This window comes from Podarcis gaigeae (assembly GCF_964106915.1).
Source record: "Podarcis gaigeae genome assembly, chromosome: 14".
NCBI lineage: Eukaryota > Metazoa > Chordata > Lepidosauria > Squamata > Lacertidae > Podarcis > Podarcis gaigeae.
The window spans coordinates 6,757,153-6,778,189 of NC_139690.1; the positions used below are offsets into that span (position 1 = coordinate 6,757,153).

Sequence of the window (21,037 nt, forward strand, 5' to 3'; positions counted from 1 at the left end):
AAGTATATATTGTCCTCAGGAGCTGGCTGCAAATTAAAGCATAGACACTTGGAGGGAGGTGTGTGTGGCAGGTCTGCCTTCCTCCACTCCCTTCTCCCAGTTTACCTGCATCTTCAGGGCCCACCTTGTGACATCACCAGGGGCTGCCCCTAGGTCTCAGGTTTGGGTCCTGAAATCATAGGGCAGATGGGACGTCCCTGATTTAGAGAAGCCGTCCCAGTTTCTGATTTGATCCTGGCACGTCCCACTTTTCCTTAGGATGTCACTATTTTCATTGGAGAAATGTAGGAGGGTATGGGCATTATCTGGCCTCCAAGCCAACTGAAGGCAGCCCTGTATAGGAAAGTGGTTTTTTAAAATGTTTTTTTATTATTTTTTAATGTATTATTATTTATTTTGATATATGTTGGAAGGTGCCCAGAGTGGCTGGGGCAACCCAGTGAGATGTGTTGGGTACAAAGAGTAAAATTATCATTATGGAACAGGACGTCCCTATTTTCATCGGATAAAGGTTGGAGGGTATATCCGGGTCTCAGTGGCTCCTGGCCTGGCGGCCATAGTTGTTGCCCAGAACACATTCTTTAAGCATGGTCAAAAGGGCAGTTGTTGTGGCCAAATGGCAGGAGAGTGAAGCCAGGACACATGTCCCAACCCAGTTGTCTACAACTCCCTTGAGCCCCACCCAGTTGCAGTCCAAAGCAGCAGTTCAGCGAAGGCTGTCCTAGCTGATCTAGTGGCCTTCCTGCAGCTTTTGTGCCTGCTGACCACATCAGGACCACGTGGCTCTGAATCTGGCCCATTGCAAACTGTTTTCAGTAGTAGCATTAAGGAGAGTCTTATGCAGAAATCTTTCATGTTCATGCTTTTTGGGTACGTGTGGTTTGTTTGTTTTTTGCATGTTTTGTGTTTGCTTTAATTAGTTATGTTCTGTTTTCTACCGTCACCACCCCACATGTTGCCTCCAAGGTTCTTCTCAGGAAAATGTGGACTTCCTAGCTTCCCCTTTCTCACCCAGTTGTCTAAGGCAGAAGCTGCAAGCATTCTCTCCAGCATCTCCTCCCTGCATCCTTTTTCCTTCTGCAATGAGGAAGGGGGTTGTTTTGTAAAAGCAGGTGATGGCTCTGTCTTCAGTTAACTAGTTTCACACACAGAGGAATGGTCACCTCTCTTCTGGCTTTGTATTTACAAGATCCTATTTTTGGCCACTTGATTGCAGCAACAGAAAAGAACAAATCCGGAAATAGAGTAAACCTCACAGGAATGTAGGAAAGGGCCTGGGACTCTACCACTATTGACCCATCTAGATCTCCATGTTGGCTCTGCTGACTGACAGCACTGCTCAAGTATGGAAGCCTGAGTTTTTTGTACCTTTAAAAAAAAGTCCTATCATTTAAATGCATTGCCTACTTCTTGCCCCTCAGGCTCTTGGAGGCAGATGTAAACAAGAGCCGAGACTTTGGTAGGAGGGAGCAAAGAATCCCTGCTGCCACCATGGCCAAGATGCACTGCGCTTTCTCTCTCTTTCTCTTTCTCTCTCTCTCTCTCTCTCTCTCTCTCTCTCTCTCATTTGTAGAAGCCTCCCCTGGCAGCTACAACAGACGGGTCTCTGAAGGACACGCTCCGGAAAGGGTAGGTTTGCCAGGTTGCATATGGCTGTTATGAATCAAACATGACAGACGGTGCACAGGCAGTAAGCCTCTTCCACGGAGTCAGGTGCCTTCTTATCAGCTGGCCTTCGGAAGCAACAGTGGGGAATACGATATTTTAAGCACAAGGAAGCAAAAGTTATGGCTAAGTGCCTGGTGTGCAAGGAGTCAGACGAGCTGATTTCTAGCGTCAGAGCAATCCTCTTCCCTGTTAGGAAGTGCCAGTTTTCACTTGGCATTTAAATAAATAAAACCCAGATCACAAAATAGACAGGTAAAACACACAAGGGGAAAATGACAATTAATATTCTAGTGAATATTAGGGTAGCCAACACAAGGTGAGAAATACATCCCAACCCATCAACGCTCCCTGGTGAGTGTACCCAAACAGGAGCTGTCCTGTTGCGAACAGCTGGAGGTGGGTGGGCAGAGCTGTGAAAGGCACAGAAGCTGGGAAACAGTTTCACCTGGATGGAAGGCAGTAATATAAACACTCCTCTGCTTGATGCCTGGCCATGGCTCCCTTGCCTTGCCACCTGTGTGCTGCAACCTTGTACCGTTTTTTGTGTGAGGGATGATGAGTCTGGAAGGGGTGGGAATCTGAGCCCCCCAGGAGATAAAGGGCAGCTGTGTGCCCCTGTGACCAGATGAGGAAGGGGCTGCCCAGCCCAGCCCTGTCGCCAGCCCGCCCGACGCACACCTGCCCCACCTGTCAAGAGAGCAAACAGGTGACACGTAAGCCGCTGGCCAGGCTGTGTGCGAAGCAGGTGGGGCCCCTCCGGCTGCTGTTCCTCCGCTAGCTGGGCTGGGGAGAATGTGCCTTGGGCGAGAGCACACTGCTGCTGCTGCTGCTGTGGTGTTGCTGTCCGAGAGGTGAGTGGCTTTTCCTTTCTGGGGCGATGGCTGGGGTGCAGTCCAGGGGAGCAGCAGTCGGTGGGGGTGGGGACATGGCTTGAGGCAGGTTGGTGCTGAAAGTGATCATTTACCTGGTCAGTTGTTAGTCAACGCCGGGGGGGGGGGGGAGGGAGGGGACTCTGAGCTGCTGCTGGGGATTGAAGCTCACTTTGAAAAGGTGGCTTTCCTGATCCTGACCTCTGCCTTCCAGCTGTGCTGTTTTTCAGCGCAGGAACTTCCATTTGTGTTATTTGGATGTAAGAATGAGCTACAGAGAGCCCCCAAGCAGAGGTCTGGCCTTTCGCTTCAAAGCCAGCAGCTCTCCTTCAGCAAGCAGCAAGCCACACAGCTCTACCCTGAAAGACCCGGGGTGCCCTTGGGCAGGTTAGGAACTTGGTGACACTCCCCCCAATCATGCATCCCTTTTAAAACGAGACTGCCGGAACTCAAGCTGTCTGCCCCAACCCATCCAGTGCTCTCCAGAGCTTTTGGATGATAGTTGCCGCAGCTGCAGGATCTGGCATCCCAAATATCTGAAGAGCACCAGGTTAGGAAAGGACTGCCTAAAGCCAGGGATTACTGTATTTAACGGGGTCTAACACACCATCCCGTTGCTTGGTCCCAGCGCCTGCCAACCTAGCAGTTCGAAAGCACCCCCGGGAGCAAGTAGATAAATAGGGACCGCTTACTAGCGGGAAGGTAAACGGCGTTTCCGTGTGCTGCGCTGGCTCGCCAGATGCAGCTTGTCACGCTGGCCACGTGACCCAGAAGTGTCTGCGGACAGCACTGGCCCCCGGCCTCTTAAGTGAGATGGGTGCACAATCCTAGAGTCGGACACGACTGGCCCGTACAGGCAGGGGTACCTTTACCTTTAACACACCATTGAAGGGACGCGGGTGGCGCTGTGGGTTAAACCACAGAGCCTAGGATTTGCCAATCAGAAGTTCGGCGGTTCGAATATCTGCGACGGGATGAGCTCCTGTTGCTCGGTCCCTGCTCCTGCCAACCTAACAGTTCGAAAGCACGCAGTGCAAGTAGATAAATAGGTACCGCTCCGGTGGGAAGGTAAACGGCGTTTCCGTGCGCTGCTCTGGTTCGCCAGAAGCGGCTTAGTCATCCTGGCCACATGACCCGGAAGCTGTATGTCGGCTACCTCAGCCAATAAAGCAAGATGAACGCCGCAACCCCAGAGTCAGTCACGACTGGACCTAATGGTCAGTGGTCCCTTTACCTTTAACACACCATTGAATCCAATGCGCGTCTCAATTTTCAGAACCTTGAAACCAAAAAAAGTAATTGCTGGCAAATGTAAATGTGCGTCGAATCCTAATGCTCACCTTAATTTTTGCAATGTAATTTGGCCAAAAAAGCTGAGCATTCGATTTGAGTAAATACCGTATGTGCAACCAGCTTAACACTGGTGCAAATTGTGTACAGGTGCAGCAGCAGCAGCACATAGGCCGGATGCTGAGGGGTTAATTCTAGCCACTTTTAGCGAAATGTTCAGATCAGGGAGAAGCAGCAGGCAGAGCAGAGTGCTGCTGACTATGGCTGGGACCCTTTGCCTTGTAGCCTCCCAAGAGCCATGTTTTGTCCCTTTCTGGAATCCCAGGTTTGGCCATCAGTGGAAATCTGCTTTATGTGGCCACTGCACACAGAGCTGGTCCATGTCCTGGCACTGGTCCATTCTCAACTTCTTGTGCACTGCTGCAAACCCTCCAAAATGGGAGGCTGGCTTGGCATGTGATGAGTCCAATAGCAGCCTCTGCTCCTGCATGGCTCCAGTTTGCACCATGCAGGCCTTGCAAATGGCTGCTGTGTGCTCAGGTGGTCCTGTGGGTCCTCCTTTAGTCTTATGTGATGCTGCTCTGAGGATTCTGCCTGGCCAAACCCTCCCTGAATTGGAGGCTCTTCCAGGTCTTCTTGTGCCATCTGCACCTTGTTTATGTCCTCCTGAAGGTATAGATTGCTATTCTAATAGGCATTTGGTGGTGTGTGATGACATTTGCAAAAATGCTGTAGATGGTCATCATGCTGACTAACCCGCCTGCTGAAATCCTGCCTGGGCTTTGCTGCTGTTCTTGTGGAAGGGCTCCTGGGCTGTTCAGCTTTAACCTAAATAGACTAAGGGTGGAGGCCACTTCTTAAATATTTGTGCAGGGAGGAGGAGGAGGAGGAGGAGGAGGAGGAGGATGAAGCTTAACCCTGCAGGACAATAGTCTTGCTGCCTCTCTTATCTGTGCCAACCTTCCTTGGGAGAGATTTTCAGCTGGTTTCCTCTCAGGGATTATCATTCCAAGGCATCAATGAGGTGTTGTCTTTTCTTTTTTCCTAAATAGCATATCTAGCCCTCAGCCTACCATAACAGCCCCATCTTCCTGCTCCCCCCTTTCCATAGGTAGAACAGCTTGTTCAATAGTAGACTATTTTTGTATTTTCTCAACTGCCTTGAGCACTGTGTTCTGAAGACAGGAAGGACAGGTAGGAATTTTAAAAATAAATCATGAAAACCTGTGCAGGTTGGAAGTACAGGTCAGCACAATTTAGCTCCGTTACCATCAGCTGAAAACCTATAAAAAGCACCTTGGCATCATTTCCCCTGACTTTAAAGTTCCAAAACCAGGCTGAAACACAGTCAATAAGCCTAGGCCAGGCAGCCTCATCTGTGGTATAATGTGATGGAGAGAGAGAGAGAGAGAAAGTTGGCCATGTTATGGATGTAGGTAAAGGTAAAGGGCGTTTCCGTGTGCTACGCTGGTGCTGGCTCGCCAGAGCAGCTTCGTCACGCTGGCCACGTGACCCGGAGGTGTCTCCGGACAGCGCTGGCTCCCAGCCTCTTAAGTGAGATGAGCGCACAACCCTAGAGTCAGACATGACTGGCCCGTACGGGCAGGGGTACCTTTACCTTTAAAGGTAAAGGGACCCCTGACCATTAGGTCCAGTCATGACCGACTCTGGGGTTGCGGCGCTCATCTTGCTTTACTGGCTGAGGGAGCCAGCATACAGCTTCCGGGTCATGTGGCCAGCATGACTAAGCTGCTTCTGGCAAACCAGAGCAGCGCATGGAAACGCCGTTTACCTTCCCACCGGAGTGATACCTATTTATCTACTTGCACTTTGACGTGCTTTCGAACTGCTAGGTTGGCAGGAGCAGGGACTGAGCAATGGGAGCTCACCCCGTCACAGGGATTCAAACTGACGACCTTCTGATCAGCAAGTCCTAGGCTCTGTGGTTTAACCCACAGCACCACCCGCATCCCTAATACCCCTTTCCATGCAGAAGTCCATTAAATGGTGAACACCAATTGCTACTTCTTAATAACGTTTATCAAGTGACTTCATCAGACAACCTGTTTATTGAGCGTTCACCCAGACTCGCCCTGCACAAAACACATGTGGGGGTTAGACTATGTCCCGTCTTTATTCAGCGTTTATTCTGATTGTATGTGGGGAGGTTATACAACAAGGGACACGGGTGGCGCTGTGGGTAAAACCTCAGCGCCTAGGACTTGCCAATCGCATGGTCGGCGGTTCGAATCCCCGAGGTGGGGTGAGCTCCCGTCGTTCGGTACCAGCTCCTGCCCACCTAGCAGTTCGAAAGCACTCCTAAGTGCAAGTAGATAAATAGGTACTGCTTTCTAGTGGGAAGGTAAACGGCGTTCCGTGTGCTGCTCTGGTGCCGGTTTGCCGGAGCAGCTTCGTCACGCTGGCCACGTGACCTGGAAGTGTCTGCGGACAGCGCTGGCTCCTGGCCTCTAGAGTGAGATGAGCGCGTACGGGCAGGGGTGCCTTTACCTTTACCTTAGGTTATACAACAGGGAGTGTTCGCCCCAATTTGCTGTGTCTTCCCACCAATCCTTTGTTCATCCCACACTTTGCAGTGTGTTTGCCGCTCACTTTCCTAACACCCCAAAGCCAGAGTTTTATTTAATTAAAACAAAAAGTTTGTTGTGCTAGGATGACAGAGTGCTTTAATCGATTTTTATTCCCAAAAAAACTAAATTCCCAACATGCACTTGAATTCCTCCTGCAAAATACTGACAGTCTGGAGGCGAGCAAGGATAATACTGAGCTTAATTACACCTTTTGTACCAAGAGTATGCAAAGCTTGTTCTCATGCCAACACTTCATCTGGGGTTTTTTAAAAACCAAATGTTACCTGGTGTGTATATGTGTGTGTGTGTGTGTGTGTGTGTATGTGTGTATGTGTGTATGTGTTGGGGGTTAGGGGCTGGGGGTGGTTGACACTCAGGCCACCTGCACCAGGCATCTCCTGTCATGTGTACTTGAGTCCTGTGATGGAGTAATTTTTCCATGCCTATGCAGAAAACTTTTTGACTGAAGGAGGAATCTGAATCAGAGTCTGGATTTTGGCTTCTGCAGCCACGATGTTTACCTTATATGTGTTTGGGGTGGGGTGGACAGATGGACACCTGTGTCATGTACAGTATGAAGACTTTCCTGGTTCTGTGCATGTATGTAAATCTATTGCAAGTTACATCTTCCCAACATGTTCTGCAAAGGAATTTTGTGTGCACAGTCTTCTTCACACACAGAGCGCTATGCACTGTTCTTTTCGGGGGAAATGTCGCATGTGCTTAGATTGGGCTCCACGGAGGAGATGCTGTGAGCTCTGGAAAGTTGTTTGCTGGGATTTCAGAGAATGCAATATATAGTTATTGGAAAAAGAATGGAAATGAAAGCTGCTCCCTTCCTCTTCCTCCCCTCCCCTCTGTCTCACCCCAAAGGCTGTCCTCAGAGTTCTCACGATGTCTGATGGGGACTACGATTACCTAATCAAATTCTTAGCCCTGGGCGATTCTGGTGTGGGGAAGACCAGTTTCCTTTATCAGTACACAGATGGCAAGTTCAATTCAAAATTCATAACAACTGTTGGCATCGACTTCCGGGAAAAGAGGGTGGTAAGTTCCCACCATTTTCTACATCTCCATTTGGGGGGGACGGGACTCACTTTCAGCTACCTTTCAGAAAACTGTGATCAGAACTCAGACCTGACCCAGTTTTCCCTGAACCTGGCAGGGCATGTGGATTCCTGGTACTTCTTGGACATAAACAGGTGAGAAGCAGAGAAGGAGAAGGGATGAGGTCTGTAGGTCTGCACTTTGGAGGTGGCTAATATTTATGGGGGAGTCATCTATTAGCTCACCCCAAGTGCAGTTTCAACCGACTTTGCAAAACGTGCTTTTTGTTTTTCACAGCCACTTGCAAAATGTGACAGCCTTGATCTTGCCTTTAGTGACCTTTATAGCAGTTTGGCCAAATGGGCCTGGGTGCCATTTCCGAAGAGCGCCCTCTCCACAGGTGCTCTTCTATAACCATGTCCTTCTGTCCTTGCAGGCCTGGTGGCAGACAGCATGGTCTAGTGCAGTGTTTTTCAACCTTTTTTTGGCAAAGGCACACTTGTTTCATGAAAAAAATCACGAGGCACACCACCATTAGAAAATGTTTAATTTTTTTTCTTTAATGGCAAACAAAAACATTGCGGACCGTTCTCTGCTCAGCGGGGATCGATCCGCTGATCCCCGCTGAGCCGGCGGATGACAGCTCTGTCTCCGCACTGTGTGCGGAGAGGGAGATGTCAGAGCCCTGCTGCTCTCTATGGGGAATCGGATGAGAGCGGACCGCCTGTCCGCTCTCATCCGATCCCATCCGATCTGATCACCACCCAGGACGGATGGAAAATAGGGTGGACACAGTCCAGCGCCCGCCTAGTGGGCGAAAAGTTGACTTTTTTTTTCAATTTTTCCCACGGCACACCAGGCAACATCTCGTGGCACACTAGTGTGCCGCGGAACAGTGGTTGAAAAACACTGGTCTAGTGAACCAAAACAACTTTCCCTTTTAGTTTCAAGGAATGAGAACATTCTGGGGAAGGGGCAATTTCCATCCCCATTTCTGAGACCGGACTCCAGTCCAGTCCACATAGATTTCCTGCTGCCACCACCACCTGCCTCTCTCCAGCTTCTACCCACCCACCTGTGTGGTTCTGTCGGTTATAGAAGCAGCAGTCTCCAGGAAAGGGCCTGGGGCTTTTGTTTGCAAGGAAGATGGTGGCTTTGGTCAGCTCATTCTGTAGCAGAACAACCCATGAGATCCCTTTAACTCCCACAAGAAGTGGTGGACTCTCCTTCCATGGAGGTTTTTCAGCAGAAGTTGGGTGGCCCCCTGTCATGGATGATCTAGTTGAGAGTCCTGCACTGCAGGGGGTTGGACCAGATGACCTTCAAGGTACCTTGTAGCTCTATAATTCTGTGATTTGGTGGTTTCGCCACATCGCTTCATGCAAACAATCTGGCCCTAATAACTTCAAACTTCTCTGTAATTTCAAAGCTACTTGTTCCTGCCCAGCCATGGGCCTCAAAGGGCTTATCCACTCTTCCACTTGTCCTGCTACTCCCCCCCCCCCCGAAAACCGCTCTTTAGCTCTCAGTCGGAGCAAACAGCAATTCAGTTTTTCTCCGGATGGCCGTTTGCTTCAATTTAGAGAGAGAGTCAGTTTTCCCTGGGAAAGGAGCAGGGCAAGGGGAAAACTGCTCGGACCCTTGCTTTTCTAGGCACGGGACAAGTGCAAGTCTGGATGAGCCCAAAGTCAGCTGGGCCCTCCTGCTGTTCTGACCTTCTGATGGTGTCAGCCATTCCCCAACCCACCTGGGAGCAATGATATTGCATCATTCTACTAAGCTGGGCAGCACGAACTGCATTAAAATAAAAGAGAGCTGCTGGGAATGAGAAAATTAGGCATGCAGAAATCTGTTTGTTTTTCTGGAAGCCTTGTCTGCTGTCATTGTTAGAAAAAGCTTCCTGGAAGTCCCTTTCCAGGCTGTTGCTGCTGCCGTTTGACTTCTTTTCTGTCCCCAACAGAAGCAGAAGTAGCTATCTCCTTTCCACGTACCTCTTCCTGCTGCAGCCTGCCTGGTTTTCCATATATTAATATCTCGTCCCTGCCTATAATGAGATCAGTTTGACACTGTCCGTAAGCCTCCCTTTCCTACCTGCTGCTAGCAATCAATGCCAGCCTGCCAGGGGAAAAGGTGCAGCTAAATTGCCAGTGTCTTTCTTATCTGATTGTACTTTTTGCAGTTACACTGAAACCTAAGCAATCAAAATCAGGTTCCAGACGTTTTGGATTTATTTACTACCCAGCCACCATTTGCAGTCACCATTGATGGCTCCATTTGTGTGCCTGAGAGCATGGGGCGGCATGTGTGTGTGGAGTGGGGCACCTCTAATGTCTACCGCTTAAATGTTTTGTGATTAAGCAACCTATAAATCTTTTTAAATACAGAAATATTGCACTGGGCATTGGAGCAGGAGGAAGCAGCTGTGTGTCAGGTCTCCTGGATGCTACTTCTGCCGGCTCCACAGTGCATGACATTAGAAAGCTGCCCTCCTCTTTGGAAATGGGGTTGAAAGGGTCTCCCTGCTTTCACTTGGCTTTGGGGCAGGGGCTTGCCTGTTCCAAAGCCCTGTGTGATTGGAGGAGCTCCTCCTCTGCTCTCCTTCCCAGAGTTTGGGGCATGGATGGGGTGGGTTCTCGAATCGCAGCAAGCAGAAACTCTATACAGACGGCAAGCGGATTTGTAGAAGCCTGAGTAACAACATTTCCTAACGAAAACTTCCAGCCGTTTCTGAACGATCATCATTCAGAAATATGTACTGGAAGTGTTTTCGGTCGTGAGTTCTTCCAAAGGCTTTTGCTGCTCTACACCAGGATTGAAATCCTCTGAAAACATCCTGGAAACTGACCAAGCCCACGAGGAGGCCAACTGGGCTTATTTCAGTTTTGGACCCTGCAGAAACCCTCACAACAGCAGCAGCAGCAGCTCCTGGGGAACAATATTAAAATATTGTATTCATTTCCTCTCCTAAATTCAATTCAATTACTAAGAGCAGATAAAGCAGACCATAGGTACAAGCAGCTCAGGAGCAGAGCCATAAAAGCCAGTTCAATACCTGACTCTAAGCCCACAGCCCAGGCTTCCCGAAGACTGAAGGTGTGGGAGCCTCTTGGTGGAGGGAGATCCCCAGAGACGCTAGTTGGAGGCACTCGTCCAATGGCATGCCTTTTTTAAACAGGTGTACCGATCAAATGGGCCGGATGGCATTAGTGGTCGAGGACAGAGAATACATCTCCAGCTGTGGGACACAGCTGGGCAAGAAAGGTAAGGGATACAAAGAAGAAATAGAGCCAGACTGAAAATGTAAGAACTTCAGAAGATCCTTCTAGTTGAGCATCCTTTTCTTGCAGTGGCCAATAGCTCTCTCTGGCTTGGGGTCGTCCCCCTGCATCAACTGGAATGGCTGTAGCTTTTGTCCCTGCAGATGAGATGTGCCCCCCCCCCCGAGCACAAGTAGCTCCTGACCACCTCCATTCATTTTTCTAATCTCATTCGTTTCATTCATTTTCCTAATCTCCCTTTAAAGTCATCCATGTTTGCGGCCCTCGCTGCATCCTAAGTATATATTTCATTGCTGACATTTTTATTGTTGCTTTGAGATGTTTCTTAGGAAGTGAATCTTAAATGAAATAAATAAATAAATAAATAAATAAATAAATAATAAAAAAAAAACAAATAAACTTGTAGGAGCATATTCATGAGCTGCTTCCTTTTCTCTGCCCTGGATCTCCCATCAGTCAACAGAAACAAATGATTCTGAGATCTAATATTATGAAGGGGAAGAAAAACATCTGCCTCTATTCCTTTCCCCACATTATCCATCATTTTAAACACCTCTAAGCTCGCCCCCCCCTCAGTAAGTTGTCCTTTATCCTAACTTGACCTCTGTGCCAGCTTTTCTTCTGTTGTTGACAATTGGCCAAAAGGCCTTTGCTAAGAGGTGTCTTGAGACACTAAGCCCCTCCCCAAGAGTCCCTCTGTTCCTTTCAGATTACTTTAGACTTGGACCATAGTAATTATACCAAGAATTCTGGCTCCTTTGAAGTCAGTGGTAAAATGCTTCAGACTAATAACTTCCCTTATTGCAGGTCCTTGTTTATTCTTGGCTTAAAGAATATCTTTGCTTTTCGTCCTTGCAGGTTTCGTAGCTTGACGACTGCCTTCTTCCGAGATGCAATGGGCTTCCTTCTCCTCTTTGATTTGACCAACGAGCAAAGTTTCCTCAACATCAGAAACTGGATGAGTAAGAGGCTGTCTTCCCGCACTCCCCATTGGGCGGCTGCCTTTTCCCAGTATGACCCCTGTGGGTGTGGGGCTGTAGAGAGAGATGGGCCCATAATTCACCTTGGCCCTGCAGCCAGTGGGGAACACCCCAAAAGTCAGCATGGAACAAGTCTGGATCCATTATTTTGTGCCATTAACAAAACGTGGGCCTGTAGGGATTTCTTCTTCTTCAACAGCCCTATAGGAAGCAATGAGACACTGAGGCACAAGCGGGCACACGTCCAGGAGGAAGAATAATGCCCCCCGGTTGGTAGTGTCTGTCCCCAACCCTGATCACCTTCCCCACAGTTGTCCCCTTAGCGTGCAAGGTTGAATCCAAAGCAGCCGTCTTTTGTTTTTGTGTGGGGGTGTATTTTCAAACAGTGTTCTTAACGGGAACCGTCTGTTTGCCAGATGAAAAGTCCTGGTGAACAAAGCCTTTTCTTTCTACTGCCCAAGCAAAGCTGGGGGGCAGATGTTGTCTTGGCTGGGGACATGCCACAGCTGTCCTCCATTGTAGCACCCTGCTTGTGGTTAACGCTTAGCTGGAATGAAATATTCAACGCAGCAATAGAGAAATTAAAATAGTAATTTATTTGTCAGACAAATAAATGAGAGGCACAGTGGTATATGGTTACCAAGCTCTGGCCTGGCCTCCTGCCATTCTGGCCAGCACTTATATTTCCTTAATCCAGCCCCCTTGCTCCTCCTGTGGCTGCCTCTGTCCAATCAGCCTGGTTGAAATTCCTATTGGCTGTTTGCTAGAACCAATCACAAAAGATACACCCATTTCCTTTCGCCCTTTTATGGGACACAAAAAGCTATATATTCTTCTGTCTATAAATGACAAATAAGTAGTAATATATCTTACATGTGTCTCAACAAGGAACCTTAATTACCAGCTCACCTCTTGCCCTCCTTGCCCTATTGCCTTCCAAAACAGATGGTTAATCTTAACTTTTTATCTTCAAGGATCTTGAGTTCACATCATCATTGAAAGATCTCCTTCATTTGGAGGTCTCTAAACAAAAGGCCTGACAGCCATATATCTAATGATGTTTCCTGCTTGGCAGGGGGGCTGGGCTGGTGGCTGACTTAATTTCAGGATAGTTACAACTCTTACAACTATATGAAATAAGAATCTAGCATTTCTTAAATCCTTTGCATAATTACATTTAAGCCAATATATTTAATACATAAATAACCTTTTAAAAGGAAAAGAAATCTTAAAAGGATCTCAGTTTAAGAAAGAAACAACTTTAGAAAAGACTTCCCAAAAATGCTCTCTCCCTTTCTGCCAGCCAGATGCTCTTGGCCTTTTAACCTTAGGAAAATATGGCTCAAGTTTAATGGGAGGCACATGGTGTTATTTTACTATTTACCCACTCTTAATTTTGACCACTCTTACAGCTTAATTGTACTCTGTAACATGCAAGGTCAGTGTCCTGCTCTCAGCCTGTAATTCCCTTTTTACGACTTTGAGAATTGTTTTCTGCTATAAATCAGGGGGCCCCCTTGTCTAGGAGCAAAAACATTGCCAAGGTTCTTAGGCAGCTGGACTTCTGCCTGGCATAAACATTTGAAAATCTTTAAGCTCATTTTAAAATACAAGCCCTGATCGAAATATATAAGCTTTGATAAAAATGCAGGCTTATGATTAGATGCCTCACCATGGCATTTAATTTCATTGTACACAGGTTGTACATTGACAATAAAGGTATTATTATTAATTGGGTTTCTGTGGTGGGCAGGGCAGGTTCTTTTGTCATGTCATGCCCCAGCCTCAGATTTCTGTCTGGGGTCCGTCTGTCCCCACCTGCACAGGAACCTCCAGAGGCATTTTTCTGACTTTCTCAGCTGAACAGCTTTCACTCCTCCACCCTGGCGAAGGATGAAGAGGCCCTCACCCGCGCTGCCTCCCGGCTGCCCTCTGAATCGCTTCCCTTTGCATTGTTGGGTTCTGTGGGTGCAGCAGCATCACCCAGTGCATTTGCTTGAGGTCCTGGAGAGGAGGGTGGTCACTGCATCCATGGACTCATGTCCACCTCTACTAGCACCAGGCCTGATCGAGATTCACAAGGGTGACAGGCTAAATTCTTGCATGGGAGCAACAGGACACCTTTGGGTGCCCATGGAGGGGACAGGGTGTGCGACAGTCACAGGTAGGGAGGATTCACCGTAATGTAAGAATGGAGGGATCTGTGCAGGAAGGCCATAGAGTGCTCTGCTTTCGCCACTTCTCTGGCTGTTGCAGCAAGTGAGCCTTGGCATTTCCCTTTTCCTGTTACTGTTAGGCCAGTTGCAAACCCACGCCTATTGTGAAAACCCCGATGTGGTCCTGTGCGGAAACAAAAGCGACCTGGAAGAGCAGCGGGTGGTGAAAGAAGAGGACGCAAAGGAACTTGCAGAGAAGCATGGGCAAGTCACATCCTCCCCGTTATTCTTGCGGTTTGGGCAGAGCGGTGGCTGCCTCCTGGAGAGGCTGGAGGGAGCTCCTCTAAGGAGCTGCTTAACAGAAAAACTCCTCAGGCAGATGGAAATAATCCTTCAGAGCCCAGGATCCTTCCTCGGTCCCTTCGTCCCCACCCTCCACTGCCTTTCTTTTCTTTTCTGGGCATCTGCACAGGTATTCCTGCATCTTTGTGTGCACACCTTAAAAAAAAAAAACAACTCCCAGGAAGTGTGCAAGAGCAAACTTTACCCACCTGAATTTTCATGTTTCATTTGGGGAAATGGAAGCTTGTTTGGGGCGGTGGTGTCATGATCTATTTCCATGTGTTGTTTTAACTTTTTAATACGGAGGTCTTGTGCAAGAGTGATATTTACCTGACTGAGCCTTGCACAAGAGTGATAAAGAAGCTATTATTTTATTTTATTTTAATTTTAAATATTGTGGCAGCCCTTGATGCTCCAGGAGGGTGAGTGTTGGTGGGGGAACCCCCAAAGACATTAGGAGAAAAGTCTTCCTGGTGCCAGTGAGTCCCACCCCATTGACTGAGGATTCATTGCAGGTGAAAGGAAGGATGGTTTCGTGAGGAAGACCCTCCCCTCCACCTCCAGGGTTTATCCTGAACACCAGTTGTTGGGGGGTGACAGCAGTGGGAGACCCGGGTGAAAGAAAGCCAAGTTTCTTTCTTTTTTTAAAAAATAATATTTATTAAAAATTTTAAGGGTTACAAAAAGCAAAAATAAAAACACCATATTAAACAAAAACAAAACAACACATCACAATAAGGAAAAAAAGAAGAAAACAAACAAACAAAAACACACAACTAATCTTCCCATAACTTATCTTTCATTTGCTTGTTTCCTTGACCTCCTCACACCTCCCTTTTTTGTTTTCTAATTCGGTTAACTATTTCAGCAAATCCTTTCCATCTTTTCCAATTTTTGTTCTGTAATTTATCTCAATATGATGTAACTTTACTTTCCCTCCTTTCACCAATTAACAGTCTATGTTTTCCTTAACCCTTATAACATTTCTGCTAAGACCACATAACTTCATTCCAACATCCCTCTAACATTCATTGAAAGAAAGCCAAGTTTCACCCCTGCTTTGGGGCACTGAGCAGAACTGGGAGCAAGCTGGCTCCTCCTTCCCGTGGAGGGGTAGGTCTGGACCTGCCAGTCTTGTTGACAACTGTGCAGGGAATGCGGTGCCAGAAGCTCTTGCTCTCCACTCCCAAGTGAGGGACGGGAACCCAAAGGTCAGACTCTGGCCTTCATGAATGGACTGTTTGGTACAGAAACTGCAGCCAAGTGAAAAAGTAGCAAGGAAGTGGCCTGCAAAAACAGCCACCTCTTGAGCACCACCAGCTGGAGAATATGAGGACCTGCTTTTGCCCAGTCCTGCAGAAGACGGTCATCCTCCTGCCCTTTGAAAAGCCCTGTTTATTCAGCAGCATTTGTCCTGATTTACTTGCTCAAAACTTACACGGAGGTTAGATTATTGCACATTTATTCTGATCTGCTTGTGTTTATATGCCCTCCCATTGTTCACCCACACTTTTCATCCCATCGCTTTCTGAGGTTGGATTCTTTTTTAAAGTGGATTTGTTGTGCTTGGGCAACCGGGAGCTCTAATTCACTTAAAGCCGGGCAAAGCTAAAGTTCGGGTATCCTTCTTGCGAAAGAGTGACTGTCCAGAAGCAGCCCTTGTGAGTGCTTCCGATAAAAATTGTGTTCTGAGAAGCCATGCAGGCCTTAATTCTCCTTTCCTTCCTGAGATCCACCATTATCTCAGAATGCCACAGCTCCACAGAGTAAACCTTTCTGATGCCTTCTTTCCAGGATCCCTTATTTTGAAACGAGTGCTGCCAGTGGGGCCAACGTGAGCAAGGCCATTGAGACGCTTCTGGACCTCATAATGAAGCGAATGGAACGGTGTGTGGACAAGTCCTGGATCCCAGAAGGGGTAGTGCAGCCTAACGGGCACAGCTCCACAGAGCAGCTCAGTGAGGAAAAAGAGAAAAGCAAGTGTAGCTGCTGATCGCTAGAGACGTGACTGCGACATTTTAAATTAAGCTATGATGATATTATGGCTGAAGCTTAATATGAATAATTATTGGACCACCTTCTCTATACGTAGACGTAAATGTGTGATGATCAGCTCTGCTAAGCACCAGTTTACTATCAAACAACACCAACTTGTGCTTTGCAGCCGTTTCCCTTTATTAGTTACTAGCTAGGCTGGCCTAAGTTTTCAGGATTTAGACTGGCTGCTTAACAGCAAGTGCTGTTTCCTCTAAGGACCTAAATTCCCTTTTTGCAACAACAGAAATGGGCGGGTGGGCTGAACTGGCCAGAGGAAGCAAGTAATTTGTTCTTCGTTACTGGAAATGTTCTGTATTTTAATGCGTTAAAAATAGATAAATAAATCCTTCGTTATCAATAATAGGGAACCGGCATCCCACCTCCACCTCTGGATGTTGCTAGACCAACAGTTCCCATCATCCCTGATTCTGCTGCTGAGGCTGATGGGGGCTGCAGTCCAGCAACATCTGAAGGACAACTGCTCCCCTATCTGTGGTTTTTAAGAGACATCAAGCTGGCCCTTGCAACAGGACCAAACCCTGCCACCTTTCAGAGTTAGTATTGCTAGAATCCAGATGTGCTATCCTGCCTAAGTAGGTGGAACAAGAGTATGTTGCATGTATACGGATGCAGAAGTGTCATGTAAACTTTCTTGTTTTGACAGGAATACAGGGCAAGCTAATGCTTTGTGCTAAATTTCTTTGTTTGGAAAAAGTCTCCTTCACACTCGGACCGAAAATATTATTACTGACTGTTCTGGCGAGGCCTTACTCTGTTAAGCAACAACTCTTGGCTTATACACTTGCCGTCTGTGTTTTCTTTGCTCCAGTAGAATCCAGACTCATTTGCTGTGATTCTGCAGCTTGCTTGCTTTCGCTGATGTGTGTAATCAAATGGTCTAGATTAGTTTATTTATTCTCGGGCAGAATCAGTACTTTGAACGGGGCTTAGAGCCTCCTGGGAGCACCTCCTACATGTGCTTGAAGGGGATGAGAACAACACCAGAAGAGGGGAGGGGGCTTTGCTGTTTGCTTGTGCAAAGTGGGGATGCAGTTACTAACTTTGTCTTACCATGCCGTGCCACTGAACAATCTTCTGAGCACCTACATTTTTCCAACACCTTTTAAAACATCTCGCTCAAAAGTCTTAACAAAGTCTTATTCAGTCTCTGCACACTTAAGTCCCTGCCTCTATTCCATTGCTGGACTTGAAGCTAGCAGCCCTTAGCCATGTTTGGGGGGGGGTGGCTGCAGGGGCGCCGACTTATAAAAAATATTGGGGGGGCCCATACTGGGGTCCTGCCCCGGGAAGTTTTCTAAGATCCGCTCCCGGCCCGTTGCTGCTGCTGCCGCCCGCCTCGTGGCCCCCTCGCCAGCTGAGGGAGGGAGAGAGACCGAGAAGGAGAGAGATGCGTGGTGGGCAAGGCAAGTGCCCGCCGCGCCTCACCTCCCACCGCCCCTCGTGCCGGCCGCCCCCTCCCCTCCCTTCCCCGCCCGCACTCGCTCGCTCGCCCTCCTCACCCCAGCTCTTGGCCGTTCGCCCCAGGAACTCGCCGCTGTTGGGGTTGTAGATGAACCTCCGCCACTCGGCCATAGACTGGCTGAAGGGCTTCTCCTCCTCCTTGGCCATAGCGAGAGAGAGAGAGAGAGAGAGGGGGGGGGCTGGAAAGAGAGAGGGAGCTCGGCGGTTCGCAGGCGGTTTTTCCCCTGCCGAAACAACAGCGGCTCCTCAGAACCGCTAAGTAACTCTCCCTCAGGCGCCCGGCGGGAGAGCAGAAGAGAGGAAAAGGAAAGAGGGGCTGAGCCAGTCGCACGCACCGAGCAAAACTACTCGCGCCGCCTCTTTTACTACCGTAATAATTATTTGTTTTAACTCATTACTGAATGTATTTTAAAAGGTAACTATCATCAAACAAGGAAAATAAAAAATACCAACATAATTTTGTGATTTTACAAAGCATAATATAACTACCGTATTTTTCGCTCTATAACACGCACCTGACCATAACACGCACATCGTTTTTAGAGGAGGAAAACAAGGGAAAAAACATTCTGAATGAAACAGTGGATGTATCATTTTTGTGCTTCATGCTGTGGCCACAGACATGTGATCTGATGGTGAATTTGGGCTGACCCAATGCAAAGATTCTGAGGATCCATGTGGATCCATGCTTTTTAACCACATTTTTGCACCATTGCAGCCCCAGGCAACAGTGGGTGCATGATTTTTGGGGGGCAGGCTGTAGCCATGGACATGCTATGTGATCTGATGGTGAATTTGGGCTGACCCAATGCAAAGATCCTGAGGATCCATGTGGATCCATGCTTTTTAACCACATTTTAAGTGGGGAGGGAAGGAAAAACACAGAAGGGACAAGGAGCACGAGAGGGGGGTGCGGAGAAGCAGCTGGCTAAGAATGCAGGAGAGGGGTATAACAGGAGGAGGGAGGAAAGGAAGGCAAAAGTTTTCCCTCACCTACCCACCCAAGTCAGCCAGCTCGCGCGCGCTCTCTCGCTCTCTCTCTCTCCCTCCTGCACAGAGACACACTCTGCTTTCCCTCTGCCTGGAGGGGAGGGGCTTTCCCTGCTCTTTGTTCCGTTTGAGCAAACACAGCAAGGAAACAGAGCAGGGTGGGCAGTAAGACCCTGAGGCAGAATGCCGGAAAAATACGGTAATAATTTTCTTAAATTATTGGGGGGGCGGAGCCCCCCCAAACGAATTTTTGAGGGGGCTCGGGCCCCCTCAGGCCCCATGGAGTCGGCGCCTATGGGCGGCTGTCAAATGGTCCCAACGCATACAAGCAAAGCATTCCACAGCATCTTCCCTGATGCACCAGCCCTGCCCACCCACCAAACTGCCTAACTGGTTGGTTGTAAGAACTGAGCATTAAATGTGACTTGCTGTTCACCACTGAGGTCCAGATGCTTGGAGATAATAAACAAAATAAGAAACCCTTACGTGTTTGTGCAACGTGCTCTGCTGGGCTGTCACCCTGATGTTGACAAAATAGCACCCAAAAATCTATGTGAACACCCTGGATATTTTGTTGACCACGTGCTGCAGGTCAAAACCTGCCCTGCCAAATACAGTTTTAATAAGTAAGAAAATTTGAATGTATTAAAAGGATAGTAGCAGTTGGGTAAACTGTGAACATGCTTACATCCAGAAATGCATTCCAGGGGATTAAGGGGAGCTGTTAAGTGTTCTGAGAACTTTGCTGTGCTGTTTTAAAGCCCACCTCATGCTCAGGCCTCAAGATGGGACATCCAAATTTGTGTTGGGGCCTGGGGTGGGGGTATGAAAATATCGGCTCAAAAGTCTGCCAATGCCTGAGACGCACAACTGACTGGAGGCTTTTTGCTCTTTAGAAGTGCCTTTGAAAGGGCCCAGGACTAGCAAAAGAGCCAGTATTTTTTTAAACAAAGGAGAAATACAACTTCACTTTGTGGAGGAATGTCCTGGAACTCTGCCACCTGTACACTGAGGCTAAAATCATGGCAGCGTAAACGGCAGGGATGCATTTTTCTGAAACCAGAGGTGTGTTTTAGATTTGATACAAAAGGCTGAAACAGCCATATTTTTTGACCCTCATGCTGTATTTATCGAACTGTATAAATGGAAAATTTATAACTGCCATGTAGAGGTATCTCTATTAAAAATGAATTATAGCAGTGGCCTGCATCTTTGACTTATTTGTAGCTGAGATCAGGAATCTGTGCAGAATGATTCAGAAGTTGCACAGGAGACGTTTACGCATCACTGCTCACAAATGTGCTGCACTGAAGAGTCAGCAATGATAACGGTTCTCCGGTGCCCCCGTTTCTGCACCTCAAGATCCTCCATCATTAGAGAAGGCCCTGAAATAACTGGAGAGAAAGAAGGGGAAGGCAATTAAGAGCCCAAGTCCCTTAGGGACCATGCCTACTGCTCCTCAGCCGGGGCTCTCCCCATAGCTGTCAACCGTCCCTTATTTGGTGGTAAACTTCCTTATCCCAGCGTCGTGTCCCGCTGCTGTCCTTTATTGATGATGTCCCTTAAATTTCCCGGGTTTCATGCTCGCCTGGCTCGGGAAGGAAGCAGCGACTCAGGGTCCTCTGCTGCGAGAGAGAGCGCATGCACGAGCTGCCGTGTCTCTGTCTCTCCCTTTTCCCCCTCAGGGGCACGTCGTGAGGAGACGGGTGGCGGCGGGCGGGTAGGCAGCCCCTCTCTTGCGAGATTTCCGCCGCGCTGCCAGGGGAAGCTGGAGGCTGAGGAGGCGGCCTGGGGGAGGAGGAAGAGGAGGGGATGGGGTGGGATGCAGAAGGGCGGCGCTTCAGCGGCTGCCTCATGCCAGGCTTGCGGGCGGCGTGGGCGAGTGTCCCTCCCTCCCTCCCTCTTGGGTGGGGAAGCGCCGATGGAACTCCTCGCGCCGACGTGCTGCTCAGCATCCCCTCCAGCCAGTGCAGCATCTTAATGTAGTGATTTCCCCCTCTGCATCCCTTTCATAACTCTATTTTTATAAATCACTTGTCCATTCATAGTTCAATTTTTTACTACATGTTTTCTGTCAATCCTACCAATGTATGTAACTCTTTCCAATAGCTTTTCAACTAAATTATAAACTTTCCCCGTTCTTTATTAAAGAGGTCCTCTTCCTAGTTTCTAATTCTGCCTGTAAGCTTTGCCATCTCGACGTCATTCATCAGTTTTGTCTGCCGCTCTTCTTTGGTGGGAGTTGTAGACCCTTAGGATCATCTAGTCCAACCCCCTGCAAAACACAGTCAGTGGCAGCCAAAGCAGCAT

The 21,037-nt window shown here is 48.3% G+C and overlaps 1 protein-coding gene across 5 annotated transcripts in view; it reads left to right on the top strand.

The window, feature by feature from the left end:
• Window positions 1-17,056, top strand: part of RAB27A (RAB27A, member RAS oncogene family) — a 21,495-nt gene extending 4,439 nt beyond the window's left edge. For 2 of the 5 annotated variants that reach the window (XM_083712933.1, XM_083712934.1), the window contains 6 exons: window positions 1,574-1,629; window positions 7,289-7,462; window positions 10,638-10,723; window positions 11,599-11,702; window positions 14,017-14,140; window positions 16,013-17,056. In XM_083712933.1, coding sequence (XP_083569059.1) covers window positions 7,310-7,462; window positions 10,638-10,723; window positions 11,599-11,702; window positions 14,017-14,140; window positions 16,013-16,211 — 666 coding nt within the window. In that variant the 5' untranslated portion in view covers window positions 1,574-1,629; window positions 7,289-7,309 and the 3' untranslated portion in view covers window positions 16,212-17,056. Of the gene's footprint in view, window positions 1-1,573; window positions 1,630-2,435; window positions 2,520-7,288; window positions 7,463-10,637; window positions 10,724-11,598; window positions 11,703-14,016; window positions 14,141-16,012 lie in introns of those variants that run through there. The other 3 variants (XM_083712935.1, XM_083712936.1, XM_083712937.1) reach the window with 2 other exon arrangements.
• Window positions 17,057-21,037: the final 3,981 nt, after the last annotated feature.